Source organism: Lycorma delicatula, chromosome 2 (assembly GCF_047948215.1).
Source record: "Lycorma delicatula isolate Av1 chromosome 2, ASM4794821v1, whole genome shotgun sequence".
Taxonomy (NCBI): domain Eukaryota; kingdom Metazoa; phylum Arthropoda; class Insecta; order Hemiptera; family Fulgoridae; genus Lycorma; species Lycorma delicatula.
In genome coordinates, this window is record NC_134456.1 from 231,718,173 (window position 1) to 231,737,066 (window position 18,894).

Genomic DNA, 18,894 nt, shown 5'->3' on the forward strand with positions numbered 1-18,894 from the left:
TTGCATCTGGTAATGATATAAAATAGGTTTTTGTACAATAAAATTATACATTTTATAATCATTTTTCCCTGCTTTAGCTGGTTTGATCATTTTAATTATTATATAAATTATTATTTATTTATTCATATATTTTTTTTAAATATAATGAGTCAATGCAGACTGCTAAATAATAATTGATTTTTGTGGTTAAAAAAATAGGTTTTTGTACAATAAAATTATACATTTTATAATCATTTTTCCCTGCTTTAGCTGGTTTGATCATTTTAATTATTATATAAATTATTATTTATTTATTCATATATTTTTTTAAAATATAATGAGTCTCAATGCAGACTGCTAAATAATAATTGATTTTTGTGGTTAAAAACATATTTTTCATTTTAAAAAAAATATTTTTTTCACCAAAAGAAAAGATTCAAATTGATTTTATTATTGTTATGTACACGCAAACAGAAGGATGGTTTGAGTCCTGAATATTTACTTGATCAGGTAAATATATTTAGCATGGTGTTTCTTACTCTTTATTTCGCTGTATTAGTTCTCTGTTCATGTTCTTGAGTTTTTATTTTTTCTCCTATAAAAACACTGCATAGGAACCAGCATTTGCACATTGTAATCCTAATTATTGCCGTCATCATTCCTTTAATCTCTTTTTCGTTAATTTCTATAGAAACTTTATTTTTTCCATTCCGCTACCACTTTTAATTGTTGTTCCTCACATAAAAAATCCAAATTACCAGGTAATTTGTAGTTTTAAATTGTATTGTCAGTGATCTCTTTTATGTTTTTCTTTATTATAAAATCCTGTGTTATTTTATCCATTCACTGACCTGATTCATCTTTTTTCGTATATAGTTAGTTACCTTAAAATGCTGAAATTATGTCATCTGTAAAGTAAAAGTATCTGTATATTTTTCTCCATTGTATTTTTTGTTGCATGTTTATTGAACAGATTTGCCAATGAGAGTTCGCAGATCAGTTCAAATTTTTTCATGTAGTGTATTTTTTTTCTTATACCTGTTTTGTGTCTCGATAGTTTTAATCCTAATATTTTTCTATGTTCTAGTCTTTTAATTAGTTTCATTCTTGAACAGAAGAAATAGTTTTTTTATTCTTTAAAAAAGTTAGCGACTTGCTTTAACCAAATGCTTAAGAATAGCTATATTTTGTTTCTTGTTTTTTTTTTTAACACTTACCATGCCTACAGAATAGATCAGTTAGTTATGTAGTATTGCCAGAGCCATAACTGAACATCATTGCTTTTCCTGTATAATATAACTATATTATTACACCTCTTTTTTTTTATTTGTTTATTTGAATGTTTTTATTTTTTTTAATTGAATGCCAACACTAGTCATCATAACCTTTATGTATATTTTTATTTTCCAAACCATTATAGAATGTGGTGGAGGCAACTATTGTTTCCGTGTCGCAAAACAAAAACAATGAAGATATATATTTTTTCTGACTCAGAAACTTGAAATTTGGTAGAATAACTGTATGTATTATATGTAATCGTCATTGATTTATATTTTTAACTATGTCAGTAGGAGGTGATACAGATAGAAAGTGTCAAATCTCAATCAAAATATTTAAAGGATCGATTTTTTCTTTCTTTTTTATTCAATTATCCTTAGTAGTAATATTTGTGAAAAAGATTTCAATCGATGCTGATTTTTGGTAATTCTTTTGTGTTTTTATTGTTAATTGTCTATATAGATGATGCTTTAGGGATGCTTCAATTGTATTTTAAAGAATTTTTCAAAATTAATGTGAAGGATAATGAAATTTTGGCATCATTTCATAGATCAACTTCATTAATGTAATAAACATTTCCAGTATAGTTAATGAATGGCTTCTGTACACAGGATGCTGATGTTATTTTTTTTAAATTTGCTGAAAGGTTAGGAAGATCAAAAAAAGTTGTGGCATCAATCAAAATATTATTAGGACAAATTTTGTTTCCATTCTCTTGACCTCAAATTTTTATTGCTTCTTCAATACGAATAATATTTACAAAAAAGAATTTTCAGCAGACCATCCAGTTCCCTTAATAGTTCAAATATAATTCCAGTCGGTGCAAGTTTTCATTAATGCTATTCTAATTTAGTTGTTCATCGGCCTAAGATATAATTAATCTATGGATTCTAAAATCGTAATTTACTTGTAATGAATGGATTTTGCATAAACTTATGAACTTAGTTAACATAAAAAACTTTAGATTTAGTTACACGACTTCTGTATATGAAACATTGATGCCAATCAATTTTTAATTTAAAAATTATTTTTTTACGTTTTATGGGTTCAATTAATAGATTTATTCAGAAATTTATTTAAGAAAGTATAGACTGGAGTTGTTAAAAGTTGAAAAGATGATACTGTTAGAGTTCAATTTCGTTCATCTGACAGCTGTCTAAATTTATTTAAGGCACTAAGCTTTGCGTGCAGGTAGTTTTATTATGGTGTAACAAATTTTTATATTGATCTTTCATTTGTTGAGGTATCTACTCAGTCTTACTTTTGACATTTTGAAATAATTTAACAAAAAGTTTCAATCATTTCTGCAATAATGCAGACATATGAACTAACTTAAACTGACTTTTTTAACGCAGACATTAACTTTTTTTTTCAAACAAATCTTTTAATTTTTTTTTTTTAAGAAAGCAGGTAGTTTCATAAAAGTAAAAATGCATGGAAATTAGTAATTTTAATTTACTTAAAATTAATTTATATTAATCATAATTACTAACACAAAATGAGGATTTGACAAACTGTCTTTATATCCTGAAAATTCTTTTTTGCTTGTTCCAAGAAGTATTATTATGTTATAGATAGGTGTGTATGTAGACATAACACATATGTTTGATAATGAAATGATGACATGATTTTTGTTTTTGTGATGGGCTTCATTATTTTTATAATTGTATCTTTGCAAATTGTGTAACTATTTTAATGAGAGATTTTGAAAGGAAATTAATGATCGTCAATATAAATTAATATTATTTCAAGTTTTGTTTTGCTGTATCAGTAATAGTTCTAGCAGTATAAATTTATAAAATAGAACTTCATAGAACATACTTCTTTTAATTTTATTATTTTTTATATTTACAAATGTAATAAAAAAATTGAGACTAGGTTTATAAAAAAAAGTACTCGATTTAAATTTAGCGCCATTTCCTTTGAAGTAATTCTCTTACACAGGGATCCATAACTTCCAGCTCATCTCTTACTGAATGCTCTGAGAAAGTCCTAGTTTTGAAGAATTTCAACCAGATTCTACAGCTCACCCACAATCTTTGTGAAAAAAATGGTGGGTGACTCTTAAGCTTGGAGCTTCATCTTGAAGAAGAAGTTGCTGGAGATCTAATCTGCGTAGTAAAAGTGATGTGGAACAATAACCAAAAAAAGTATACAATTTATGAGCTGTAGAAACAGAAGCATTGTCATGATACTGTACCCAATTGTTCTTGTGCTAAAGTGCATTTGCACTTCATAACATTTCAGAACAGTAGAACTTGGTCTGACCTTTGGAACAAATTCACATCTTAGTCATGCTTCTAGCTTTTCTTACCTTCTGTAATCTTAGAGGATATGAGCTCTTTTACTGGTTAAAACTACCACTTTGTGTTTGGATCTTAGCAATACATTTTACTCCTGTAACTGAAGGTGTTTCTTGATAGAAGATCGTCTCACCTCGTCTTGCTGATTCTATTCCTGACAAATTTTTTATGTGCTCCTTATAGGGATAAACTTGGTAGTGTCACAGTGCTTATTTAAATGAAAGATGATTTATTGATGTTAGAAATCTTCCTGTATGGTGGTCTATGGTCCTAATGTACAAACTGCGTAATTATTTTACCATTTTTTAGATTTATGCGTGTGAATGGTCATTTTCACCTTTACAAAGTACATTCTCCCTCTCTTAAAGTACAAGTATCATTCAGAACATTTTGCCTGCCTCATTGTTTCAATGATAAAGACTAGTAAATCATTTTCAAGGTCATAACAAACTGAAGATACATGAACAGGAAATCAATATTCCTCTCTGGTCTTCCTTGGGATATAATCTACTTGTTTCATATATCTGTACATGGTAATAAAAATGTATGTACAGCCCCAACATATACAGAAAGTTGCAATATCGTAGTAACTTATTAAGGTCATTGTTACCATTATTGTGCCTATTTTTTTTTTTTTGTATTTTGGTTTGGTCTCAGAAGTTTTTGGTTGCACCTTGTTCATTTCTTTCATTTGTTAAAATTTATTTCTTTATAACTTATATTGTTCTGTTTTAATATTTATTTTATTTTGTTTTATACATTGTTAATAGGCAGAAAGAGATTTGAAAATAGCACAGTCAGAATATGATAGACAGGCCGAAATAACCAAATTACTGTTAGAAAGTGTCGGCAGCTCACATGCTAGTCATTTAAGATGTCTTCATGAATTTGTTGAATCTCAAGTTGCATACTATGCTCAATGTCATCAAGCTATGCAAGATCTGAAGAAGGAAATGGAAAGGTTTGTTTTGTTATATCTTTATTTCTTATACTGTAAAGTTAAATTATTTGTTTGTGCTACATGTTCTTGTATGTACATATTTGTTTGAATATATTTCATTTAATTTTTATTATTAATTTTTTTTTCAGATTTAAGTAAATTTAAAGAAACTAGTTTTGCTTTGCTTAGAAATTGTTTTTTTCAATTGCATGAGCAATTAAAGCATGTACCCTAAATAGATGTAGACTTTATATGTAAATTAATTTTCAAATACTATTTTAAATGTTATAATTTATCAAGTTTTAACCAAGAAATTTTTAAACAGTATATGCTTGTAAAATCAAAATTGACATTCCAACCGCATAGGGAAGACACCTGCCTAGTGACATTCCAGTCGCCACACCACCCCCACCCTCGTTCCTTGCCATGTTGGGCTTTAACGGGAGTTGTCTATCGCCCTTTGACTTTTTACATCTCATAGTAATAAACCTGGCCTCGTTGGGATGCCACTGATGCAAATGCCTCGGCAGACATTTGCATTGGTGATTTAATAACTCAGCTTATTGCCTTCGCTGTAGGCCTCGTCCGGACATCTTGAATGTCCTACAATAAAAATTGACAGCAAGAAAAATAATTTTTATTGTCTTCTTTCAGTATAATTTTTCTGTAGTTCAAAATTAAATATAAAAAATGAACTTATCTGTAAGCTGACAAAAAATGTTTAATTATCACATACTTTCATCTGAGAATATAAAAGGAATTCCTGTGCTATTTTTATTAACTTGAAGTCATATTTCATGAAGAAATTTATGGAGATAGGTTGAAACTGAAAGAAAAGATTTTAAAACATAAATCCTAACAAACTCATTAAGGGTTAATGTTGATTGTCATTGATGTCAAAAGTAAAGTCAGGCTAGGAAGTGAATACTTCACCCTTTTATGATCAGCACAGGAGTGAGGCAAGAGATTATAAAGGCATTTCCTTATACAATGTACGATTGGAAAATTTTAAGATAGATGCTGCCACTGTTCAGTAGGAGGAGCTTGTATGTTCCAGTAGGAAGAGGGGATAGACTTGCTTGCAGGTATGGAAGGGGAAGCTTGTTTTGTCTTGGAACTTCCTAAAAAGATCACTGCGATATCCTTGTTCAATAGAGAGTGATGTCTTGGTGAGTGAAGACATGTTTTGGATTATTGATTTTGCAAAATGGATGAAAAAACAGAACAATGAGTTTGTGTTATTTTGTTTGAAAACCGGAAAATCAGCTTCAGAGACTTCTTTCTTTTTCCTGTTTAGCTTCCGGTAACTACCATTTAGATAATTCTTCAGAGGATGAATGAGGATGATATGTATGAGTGTAAATGAAGTGTAGTCTTGTACATTCTCAGTTCGACCATTCCTGAGATGTGTGGTTAATTGAAACCCAACCACCAAAGAACACCGGTATCCACGATCTAGTATTCAAATCCATGTAAAAATAACTGGCTTTACTAAGACTTGAATGCTGTAATTCTTGATTTCCAAATCAGCTGATTTGGAACGACGCGTTAACCACTAGACCAACCCGGTGGGCAGCTTCAGAGACTTATGAACTCTTAAAAACAGCTCTCGGGGATAAATGTCTGAGTCGGTCAAATGTTTTTATCTGGTTCAACTGATTCAAAGATGGCTGCGAATCAGTTAAAGATTATCTCTGATCTGCCCAGCCTTCCACTTCAAGATCCAATGAATACATCGTGAAGGTTCACAGTTTAGTACACTGAGCGTAAACTTACAATTATGAAGATGGCTGATGATTTGAATTTAAGTATGTACATGGTTCAGTCAATTTTTACTAAAGATTTGAATATGCACTGAGTGTGCAAAATTCATTCTGAATTGTTGTCAAACCAACAGAAACAACAATTTGAAGCGTCTCAAGAACTGATTAATTGGGCCAAATCTGATGCAGATTTGTTAAATGGGTAATTAAAGGTGATGAATCATGGGTATATGGGAATGACCTAGAAAAAAGGCACAATCATTGTCGTGGAAGAGTGTAAGTTTGTCACAACTGAAAGAAGTGCAACATTGTTGGTTGTTCTCTCTGATTTGACAGGTATCATGCATCACGAATTTGCTCCTAGGGACAAATTACTACAATCAGGACTATAAAAATGTCCTTCATTGTTTGTGCAAAAATGTGTGGAAGGAAAGGCCTGCACTCTGGTGAGATAAAAAATCCGATCCTCTACCACAACAATGCACCAGCCCATCGTGCATTCTGTCGTAGAATTTTTGGCCTAATTTCAAATTCTTATGCTTTTGTAACCCCGTAATTGCCTGATTTAGCCCATACCAACTTCTACCTGTTTCCTAAATTGAAATTTTTTCAGAAAGGAGATTTGACTCAATTAAAGACATCCAGATAAATGTGGAGAGGGTTTTTAACACCTTTAAAAAATAAAATTTCTAGAAATGCTTCCAAAAGTAGAAACCGTTAACCGTTGGAGTTGCAATGGTCAGTCGGAAAGAGACTGCTTTGAAGTTGATCCCTAACAATAGCCTGTAAGTGCTGCCATTTTGAAATTGCCAGCCCAGACTTCAAACTTTCCAGTTACACCTCATATTTTAAAAAAAGCTCTGGAGGAAATCCTACAAAAAGAACATTAGAAAAAGGATTAAATACAGAATATACATAAACGTCTTTATTTTTGCCAATGATGTGGTTGTGTTGACTGAAAGGCTAGAAAACCTTTAAGGGGAATTAATAATATTCCTTAATAAAGCAGGTAAAGTTGTAGGTCAATAAGAAAAATGCCTAAGTAATACAATTTCTAGGAGAAGATCGTTTTAGTAGAGTACAAAGGTAAAAATAGAGTAATATTATTTTGAAATAGTGAAGGAGTCCAAATATTTCAATCAGAGTTAAAGAGATCAACATTTGTGATGAAAGTATAGATTTAAAGTAGACCAAGAATCCAAATAAATGGATGCATGCTTGAAACAAATTCTTGTCTCCCAAAATTCTTTGATCATCAACAAAACTTAGAATATATAATTATCATCGACCATCTAACATAAGCATCTGAAACAAAGTTCATTTGAAAAAAAAAACTTCTAGTTACATTTTAAAATAGATTTTTAAAAAAAATTTTCACTAACTACAAAGTAAATTTACGGTACAAAAAGAAAAAGCAGGGAAAATAAAGAACTGCACTAAGATCCTGACAAAGCTGCCACAATCAAAAGTAGGTCGGAGATGTTCTGTACAGAAATGAGAAAAGAATCAAGGGTATATGTTGGGCTGGGCCAGAAAAACCTAACACTGGTACTGTTATAATTTAGGTGGTTAAGAGATGAAAAAGGATCTTCAGTTGATGGTAGCAAAAAGTAAAAAATGGAAGAACCTAACTGTGAAGCTAAAAATGGAAGAAGTCAACTTTTCAGCTATCTGACAAGACAAAACAACTTCTTTCTTTTGGCCTAGCTGTTATGCATTCTTAAAATTATAAATTTGTAAAGTGAAATTCACTGCTAAATTGAATTGGAAAATGCCTAATTTATTCAGTTTAGATGAAACTGTGCAGTATGATTGATCCATGAAATTCATTTTTTTGTGATATTGTAAAAACAATATTATATTAGATGTAAAAACATTTTTTTAACTTTTCAATGCTCGTTATATAATCTGTAGTTGTTTATTTTTGTCCAATTTATTCAAATATGTTATATTTGATAAAATTGTGTAATATTTTAGTTGTGTACATTTGTTTGAAAAACCTTAAAAAATTTTTTCTTGGTCATAATGAAAAATTAAGATTTAAAAATATAAGAAATTATCTGTACGTAATAAACTTCTAGCTTATACAAACTATTATCTTGTTTTCAATTTGTACATTTTATAGAGAATTTGTTTTGAAAAACATTATTTTGTATGATTCTTATAGAAAAATGTAACATAAAAACTAAAGCAGATAAAAGTGGTGATTTTAAGATTAGAGTTGCATATAACATCACTGTCTTTCATTTCAGTCTCATTTCCATAAAAGTAAGCTCTTCAAGAATTATTAGTATTATTGCGTGAAAAGATTAAAAATTTTTCTATTTAAATCACAAAACTGAATTTATTTTGTTGGTGAAATCAACTATAGCACTTAAGGAAAGATAATATAAACAAACTAATGATTGTTTCGTAAAGAATGTAGTCCTTAAAATGAGGGTATATAATTTTAACCCCTATTTCACCCCTGAGGTGTAAGTAAGTTTTGCCTCAGGCCAAGCAGTATCTATTTGTCAAATAACACGTTTGAACACGTAGCTGAAATAATCTTTTAATATTCTATCATCGATTCATTATACATTCCTTTGAGTTTTTAGATGTATAATTTTCCAAGGATGAACACATTATTGTATATTTATTGTAGACACATATATTTATGTGTGGAAATCTTATAAATGTGTGAAAGATTATCAGTTGAAATTTCTAGTCGGCAGTTTCCGGTAAATCAGCAGTATCATATTTGATATGAAGTATAATGAAATGAAAGGTCTCAGCCTTATCATAACTAATAGCTTGGAAAATTCTTGAAGATGTGAAAGACCATGCGATTTGCTCACTCAGAAGTTATGTGAAAGCCTCATATTCCCATAAACAATTCATTGGTGTTGAGAGTGTAATCTCTTGCTGTCATGTAATAATCAATTTTTTTGTTATAAACCAGTTTATTGTAAAGTTAGAGGAAAACAAATGAAAATGTTAGTTTCAGCAAAATTATATTACCTTCTAATAAAGTGAAGATTGTGTAAGAAAATGTTTTGGTTACTGTTGAGTCTCAAATCACTTGTTCTTGCTTAAATCTCAAAATCTTTTATGATTTTTCATCACCGCATTTTTTCCTTTGTATATATTAAACATGTTAGTTTTTCAAAACAATTCTTATGCAAAAAATTGTTTCACAGAGGGAAAACTATCAAAAGTATGATTTCTAATATTAGTGAACAAACGTTAATAAGTGACTAAAATGTCTTGAATGGGTAACAGTGGGCACCCAAGTTAGAAAAAATCACTCTCAATATCTCTTGCAAAATTAATAAAACACCTTGTATTATGTGAGTATAATTGATCCCAACGAGATTCTCAGTTTCTTTTCAGTGTAGAGAAAATTTTTCCGGTTATATGATAGAAGATTATTTATATCTAAAAAAAATAATAATATTCGGTCACCTTAATTTTTATCTTTTAACTGCTATTATTTAGTTTGTCAGTTACTTTAACATTTTTGAAGAATACTAATCACCATTCTCAGAAGTCATAAAAATAAAATAAGATTCAGCCATGATTAGTCTTATTGCTATTTACTTAATTACTTATTTACTATTAATTTTATTGGTAAAGTTTACATAAGAATGTAGCAGCTATTTGAATTAGTTGATTGTTCTCAAAATTGTGTTGTTTATTTATCAGTTTTTTGGAAATTTTAACTTATGAACGTATAAATTAAAATTTTCTACTGTTTATGAATTTACAAGATAATTTAATTAACCAAAAAAAATATACACATATATAATAACAAGTTAACCATGAACCCAATAACAGAAAAAAATTAATATCAATAGTTGATGTCGCTGGATCCCATATCAACAGTCAATACACAATTTTATAATTACATCAAATAAACAATAAAAACGTAAAAATTAGAAAACATGAACACATTAATAACCATAAAATATGTTAAAAAATAACACAATTCCACTGCCATTACTCGAATGTTGTAAATTTAAAGCGTCATGACTTCATATGTTCATAATCATTGTCGTCAACCTGTACAATCCACCATGTCTTTAATTAAAACATCATTCTCAAATGATCTGGTGGCTCATACTTTCGTTTAAATTTATAAATACAATTTTCAAGTATATTCATTTTATTATCGTTAAACAGAATTAAACAAATAAAAATAAGATAATTTCATTTAAATGAAATTATAATTACGTAATTTTTATATAATTTCATTAAATTATATCATTCATTTTCATTTTTTGTAAGTTTGATGTAGTAATGATGATGTGGTCCACAATATAATCACAAACAACCCTCTAAACATACTAAATTCAGAAAATATATTTTAAAAAAATCTGGAAAAATATATTTTATAGACACATATATAACAAAGGATAGCTCAACAACTAACATTTATCCTAAAGAAATACAGCCAGTTATAATTATAAATTATATCATCTACATTAACAAAAAATGGTAACTTTTTGTAGTATGATACAGAGCATTTAATTACATCAGTAATGAAAAGTTATTAAATAATAAATCTAACATAAGATTAATTGAATAAAACACAAATTTTTTATATACAAATAAAGTTAAAAAATATAACTTTATCACACATATTAATAGTAGTGAACAGTCCCCCAAAATATTATCACTTTGACATATCCAATAAATTACAGATATAATTAAAAAATTATTTCACAGTAGCATAATGTAGATAATGAGCTACTAAAACAATGGTTCCACAACACAGTGGTAAATGTTTGTATAAGAAATAATATTTTTAAAAAACCTAAGGAATTTATATACACTGCAGTTCACAAAACTACAACACATTGATAGTTGCACAGCTATATTATAAAAAGTGATCATTCAATCCATTTGCATGAATATTATAATAAAAAAGAAAAAATGAAAGATGGTCGAGTAGACTGATTGGCTCTAAAATCAAGTATTTCAGGTAGTAATGTCTAATTTTAGCACTAAACTCTGCATGAAATCCTATGTGCATGGCAGCTCAGAGAACTATGATGAGGTTTTCCTCCTGGCTAGCTCTATCAAAGGGTCAGGCTGAACCTGCTTAGAAGGCTTTATTATATTCATTGTAATGAAAAGAATCAGACTGGATTTTAGGAAAAATAATAGAACATGGAAAAATGTATTAAACATCTTTTAGAATAAATAATATCACTTCTTTACAGGAAAGGAAGCAGAAATAATCTATAAAATGAAAAGATATAAAATTAGTTTTTTGGTTTGAGTGTAAGAACAAATAAGTGAAATGATATGATGGATGTGTGATTTGTGATGTGGTACAGTGAAATTGGGAGATATAAGAACTAAGGAAGAAATGAACAGTCATAATTGTGCTGTGGGAGTTGAGTAAAAGAATATATGTAAATGGGAAGCAGTTGAATTGAAAAATAGTGCCCTGTTATGTTTGAATTATTTACTTACTTCCATGGCCATGTATACCCATATTTGGCTCACCAACAAATTGCTTCCACCTTGTCTGATCCTAAGCATCCTCTTCAGTCACCCCTACTCGGTTCATGTCCTGCTCCACCTGGTCCCTCAGTCGTTTTTTGGGTCTTCCTGGGATAATTTCTAATACCTAGCAATAGCCTTTTCAGAATGAATATTTGGTCTTTTGTAGATCTGCCTTTCCAAAATCCAACCTGATGATCTTCTATGTTTCCTGTATAGATTTTAAGTCTTATTTAAATTATTCTTGACAAAATTTTATATATTGTGTTAAAAAATGATATCTCCAATAGTTGTTAGGATTCTGCTTGTCCCCTTTTTTGAGCAGAGTTATAATTATGTCCTCTTTCAATTCCTCTGTTAACCAAAACTGTAGTATCACCATTTGTATTTGTGATAACTCTTTCTCTCTAGCCTTCAAAATTTCTGCACTCCTCTCTCCTGGAGTCTTGTTATTTTTCATGTCTTTGATTGCTTCTTGTACTTCTACCAAACTTGGTTCTTCTACTTTTGGTTGAACATTCTGGTACACCTGAGCATCTTGTCCTGCTACATCAGTTTCTCCATTCAACAGCTGCCAAAAGTGATTTCTCCATACTTCCAGAACATAAGATTTCTGTGTAACAATTTGTCCAGTTCCTTTAACACCAAACATGCTAGATATGAAGCCCTTTCTAAACAATCTTGCACTTCTGTAGAACTCTGGTGTTCTGTATAGTCTGCTTCTGCTCTTTCTAGCAGACTATTTATATACTGCCTTCTTTCTTCCTGAGAATTTTGGTTACCTCTGCTCTGCCTGTTATATTGTTCTCCACTTGCTTCAGAATTTTCTTTCACAACTATCTTTCTTTTATCTTTTTTCACAATCTTCATCCAACCACAGCTTCCCCTGCATTTTTTTATTTTTGCCATAAACCTTCCGTGTCAACTCCAGTACTACTTTCTTTAACGAGTTTCATCTCTCATTTATGTTAAGTATTGCTTGGTTTATCTCTCCAACATTTAGCATCTGAAAACTATTTTTTAGTTCCAACCTAAATTGGTCTGTAAGTTTCTAACTTCTTGCATGTCTTTCCTGGGGTTTAATATTTTTTCTTTTCTTTACAGCTATCCTCTGTTAGACTTTCACTGGCACAAAGTCGTGGTCTGATTCACATTCTGCTCCTCTTAACGATTGTGTACATTCAGTATACTTGTTTTGTGTCTGTGTTCACCAACACATAATGTAGTTGGTTCTTAACTACAACACTTGATGCTACCTGTGTTTCTTCACGGATCTTCTTATGGGGAAACATTGTACTCATCATTTTCACACTTTCAATCTTGCAGATTCGCAAAAACCTAGCAGTATTGTTCCATTGTCATTTCCCAACATGTAGGGATTCTTTACCTGCTATCAATCTCCATATTTATTTTTTCTTTTGCATTTGCATTTGCATTTCCTATGATAATTCTTAACTCATACTTTAGTAACCTATCCACTAATTTTTCTGGAGATTCATAGAACCGACCTTGCAGTTCCTCTTCTGACTCCTCCATAGGGCTATATATAATAATTAATGAAATATTTCTGAATCTTCCCTTTATCTTAATACTGCACAATCGCATTATGTACCTTGAAGTTCATAAATGCTAAAACCCACCTTTTCCTCATAGCAAATCTCACTTTCCATAACACCTATTGCCTTTACAGCCACTATAATATATCACATCTCAGTGGTATTTATCTTACTGGCCCAAAGTAATCTGATTTCTATAAAGCCACTATATCCATGTTCCACTTTTCAAGTTCATCTGACAGGACATTTATTGTTCCATGTATTTCTAGACTTCAATTGTTCCATCCCAAATGCTTCTGACATATCAGATTAATTATTGTCTAAGTTTCCACCCCATTCCAAGTCATTTCATTAGTGGTACATAACATACTGAATTTTTACAAGTTGAGTTGTTGACCCAATGCTCAACCCCTAATCTGGGTATCTCTGTCTGGCCTATTACCCTCGACCTGCCTTGGTAGGCCTCTTCTACCATGATGTTAGAATTGAAGGAGAAAATTGCATTGACTAAATATATATGCTCCAACAGTTTTATAATATACGAGAAGAGATTGTTGAAAAGATTCACCAGAAAAAAGCGGTAGATAATTATGAAGGATGATTAGAATGCCAGAGTTAACAATGAGACATTAGAGAGTTGGAATCTAATGAAGATATGATACTGAAAACACTTCTAATGATAATGGAGCTAGAATAATTGAGTTTTGTGTAGGTAACAAAGTTTTTGTTTAGAAACAGTTTCTTCCTTCGTAAAAAGAATCAGATTACATTTACAGCTATATAACAAGATGTTCAGATTACAGTAATTTATTTTACATACACAGTCATATAAGATATTGTAGAGTACAGCATGTATTGGTGTATACAACTCAGTATACATCACAAAGTACTGTTCAAGAAAATTATTTTAACACCAAGAAAAATGAATACTGAGATATTAGCAAAACTTAAAATTGAGTCTGCCAGAAACCTGAACTTAACACAGATGGATGAGGAATTTCTACTGATTGGTGAATACAGTCTTTAATTTAAATGGAAAATGGGAGGCTCTAAAGTATACATAATTGCAGAAAAATGATTATAGAAGAGGTATGCAAGTAGAAGATAGTTAAAGCAAGGCTAGAGTAGTCACAATAGTAGAATGACAGCTTTAAGAATAAAGTAAAAGAAAAGAAACATGCTTAGATAAAATACATGAGAACAAAAGAGTTAGGAATTGGCATAAATATTTTGAAGGTCGGAATACAGCAAAAACAGAAGTAAGGTTCCCCCAGCTAAGTGAGACACATGGGAGGAATGGAAGATAAAACAGAAAGCAACTAAGAAGTATTAGATATCAAGCCATTGGTAGCAAAGTACAAGAAGTTCTGAAAGTATGGTAAATGCATTTTCAAAATTATTGTAAAAACATCAGTGCAAAGAAAAGAGAGAGAAGCAAATTCACAAGATAAAGAAGAGGAATGGAGTTGGGTGTCATTTTTATGGAAGAGGAGGAACTAGAGTTGGAAGATAAAAATTGGAAAATTGGCAATGTATTCAAGAGGTATTGAAAGTACATTACAATCACAAGTAAAGGAAGGATTGAAAGACGAACAAGAAGCTTTCTGGTCAAAGACAAACCTAAGATCACATCATCTCTCTATACATGATAATAAATAAGAGTATCAGAGAAGCCTTTGCTTTGCATTCCTGGATTTAAAAGTTACATTTGACATGGTTCCAAAGAAAGAAATACAGAAGGCATTACATTTCATGAGTCAATAGAAAGTTGACACATTAATAATTAAAAGCTTCAAATGAAAATTACTTTGCCTAAGTTAAAGTAAATGAACAAACCAGTGAATATTTTAGAACAGGCATGGATTGAAGCGGGATGATAGCTTCAATCCATTTTGTAGTATTTATGGACGATGTATTGAAATTCGGTAGAATCAGAACACAAATAGGCAATTGAAATTTGGGACCGGTTGTACTAAAAACTTCACTGTATGTTGACAATATTATCATAATGGGTAATACCAAAGAAACATTTCTGGCATGTTTGATGGTATGGGGAATACCTTGAAACACAGAGGAGTGATATTACACGTATCAAAAGAGTAAGGTTATGACAATAAACAAATCAAAAATAAAGGATTACTTAACATGGTGTAGAAGCTGAGAAATTGAAGGCGTGAACAATTTTGAATATCTCGGATTGTTTTGATTATGAAGGAAATATAAAAGACGGTAACCTCAGTATATTACCAAATAAGTAATTCTGTAGCAGAGAAAGAGAAGTGTGAATGAAACAAAAAGGGAGATATATAGTATCAATCTATGTTATAGTTAACAAATACAGATATATTTCTAAATTAGGAGTTTAAGTAGAACAATAAAGTGTGATTTTTCTTGTTATTGATTAAATAAAGTTTAAAAGAAAAATTAAAGAATATTTAAATAGACTCTGCATTTATTCGGTAATTTTTTTTCTCTTGGAATTAATTCACCAGAGAAGCTTGTACATAGAAATGGAATTTTTTTAGCGCAGGAAAAATGCCATGCCTGACCAGGATTTGAACCCAGGGGCACCAGATTATAATTAAATTTCTCTATTTTATTATTTGTTTATTCATATATCCATGTCTGAGTGAATTTTTGGTCGTTGGCACTTGGATAGATTAGAAAGAAAAGTAAAACCTATGGCTTTCTCCAGTAGGACTTGATTGCTAGTTTGGCTTTTCACATTAGCCCCCAAATAGAAAACAGAATTTTTGGACAGATTTACAGGCACACAAGATTCCATCCCAATAACTTCAATAAAGAAATGATTGCCCTGTAAACTACCAGAATGTTCCACCCAGCATTCTGTAGACTGCATTGGTAGAACTAGAGCGGTTTAATTAATTCCTATGTCGTTTGTCTGTGGTATAAGAAATAAAGGATAATAATGAAACTGGAGAGAGAAGAGTAAAGGGATAATAGTAATTCACAAAGGGATTGATATGCTGTGATCTGAGTAATTTACAGTCTTGCCCAGATCAGAGATTTTTGTTGGTACGCATAAATAAATTTAAAAAAACAACCAAAGGAACCCATTGTTTCTTGGGTCTTTTAGTTGATCATAATGCACAGGAAAGTGATTAGCATATGCTGAAAGTGAGAGTCAGTAATATTCACGCATGAAATTGTTTGTTCACTTTTAGATCAAAAATCAGTCTATATCTCTGGCCATGCTAGTATCCACATCCTATATAAACCATGAATCAGATTTTGTTAAAACTTTTTGATTGAGGCTACTGTTATTTAAACAAAATTTAATTTGAAAAATTTAATAGAAATATATCCAATCTGGGAATAAGACAACTAGGGTGAAATTGCCATAACACCTAATTATTTTAGATTTCTGGTATAGCAGTTATGTTCAAAATACCATATAGTGATTTTGCTTCTCTATATTGTAACTACAGAATATTGTTCAGGCCAAGTTTATTTTTATTCAATATTGCAAGAAAGCTTTTGCGTGCTTTTTGTGTTCTTATGTTATTTCCTAAATAAGAAGGCATATAAATAATACCTCGGAGAACCTGCAAATCCCATGTGTGTTAAATCTATATTTGATAGAAAGATGACCAGTTACACTCTTTATCACATTACTACTAATGGTTTACTTGATGCTGTAGCACTATAGCCAGTATTATTTTAAATTATGTATCATAACTATTCATCTGATTTTTTTAATAAAATTTTTCACATCTTTTATGATGAAAATATTATGAACATCTAGAATGTGAGAGTTTGAAAGTCAGTTCAATAACTGTAATAACTTAAATAATTTTAACTGTAATAACTTAGATAATTTTATTATAAAAATGATTAGTTATTGACCTGATGTCTGGTGTGTGTATGTGTGTGTGCACACGCACGTGTGGATGTGTGAAGGAAAATGTATCCTATCCATCATCATTCTCTTTTTTGTCATTCTGGATAGTTGAAATCCTTTCCAATAAATTGTTTACTTACACAGTCAGCATTATACAATATAATTTTAGCTCTTTTGAGAAATAAACACTAGAAAACTGTAGGAGCAATCTCATCTATTTTAATAGAGCTTTTTATACCTAAAATTAGTGCAAGATTTTATTATTGCATTTACACATTTCTCTTAACCATCTCATATTATTCACTAAAATCTCTTTTTTTAAGTTTTAATAATATTTTAAATTGTGCATAGAAAAGTATGTATATTTTAAAAAAATTGAATAATCACCAATTTATTAAAAATAAAAAGTTCTGAATTGTCTGTTACAGTCAGAAAGGTACTATAATTTATTCAGTTTTTTTTAATTAGGATGTTGGATAGGTGTATATGTAAACAATTAAATTCTAATTAATTTTGTAAATAGTAAATATGAGCGGGCCAGATTTATTTAATTTCTGTGTAAGAAAAAATAATATTAATTCGGTACCCTCATCGCAATGAAAGTATGAATGGAAGCTGTTTTTTTGTTTTTTTTTTCAGTAATTAGCAGTTTAGTAAAATTATTATTTGTTAATGTAAATATGAATATTTAATAATTGAAGTTTTCTTTTTTTATATTTCTAAATTAGTAGTTACTAATATTTTCTTTCTGTAATAAATTAATTTTTTTACGGTGTATCTTTCAAAGCAGCAGGGGCAGATTTTTTGTTTTTAAATTAAAGTTCATTTATTTTTCACCAAAATACAGTTCTGATAATTTATAGATCAGTTGTTACTTTTAAAAAGAGATTTTTGAAATTAAATTTATCATTAATAATATAACTTTGTTGCTAATTTATTCTATGTTCCAGTGATAGGAAACCGAGTCCTATACTACGAGTGAATAGTGAAGAACTTGATCTGTCTGCTCCTGCTCATATTCCAGTCTCAGAAACTGTCCATTCCCATGCATAAAACAATTTTTTTATTATACTACCTTTACTTTTGCTGACATAAATTTTATGCACTTCCTTTTTGTTATAATATCGTCTGCACTCCTGTATATGCTTATTTTTCATCATCTTTCATTTTACTAGTGATTAAAATATCTAAAATTTACCTGTGTGTTCTGTTAACTTATAACCAAATATTTAAATATTTTATTCATTAAAAAGTTATTTGCTTTTAATCTTTATTACAATTATTAAGAAGAAATTAAAACTATTTAGAGATTAAAGAAAACTATATAATTATTCTACCTTAATAATTTTTTTAATAAGTTATTGTTCACTTCTATAAAGATTATGTGGTAAGTGCAGTATGGGAATTTTGAATTAACAATTTTATTAAATGCAGTTTATATAAAAAATTGGAACTTTTTTCATACTGAGTGTATTGTTGAAAAAAAAAAACATTAGTACACTGTTTTTGTTTTTTTTTCTTTATTGTTATATACATATTATAAATGCATTTCTGTATTTATTTTTCCTGAATATTGAATAGTTTTAAAATTGTCAGAAATTTCCTCAAAAATTATCTTTACATTGACTGTCAAATGTGCAGTTGCATTGAACCTTCAGCAAATATTTATTGTTCTCTTATTTGTTGAAACTATGTTAAACAGAATAAGTATCTAAATATGCAG

The 18,894-nt window shown here is 29.8% G+C and overlaps 1 protein-coding gene across 2 annotated transcripts in view; it reads left to right on the top strand.

Annotated features, from left to right (window-relative positions):
• EndoB (SH3 domain containing GRB2 like, endophilin-B) overlaps positions 1–18,894 on the top strand; it is a 61,334-nt gene that overhangs the window by 29,638 nt on the left and 12,802 nt on the right. The window contains exons 6-7 of one of the 2 annotated variants that reach the window (XM_075357333.1): positions 4,331–4,521; positions 18,122–18,324. In XM_075357333.1, the coding sequence (XP_075213448.1) occupies positions 4,331–4,521; positions 18,122–18,224 (294 nt within the window). In that variant the 3' untranslated portion in view covers positions 18,225–18,324. Of the gene's footprint in view, positions 1–4,330; positions 4,522–18,121; positions 18,325–18,894 lie in introns of those variants that run through there. The other variant, XM_075357332.1, reaches the window with a different exon arrangement.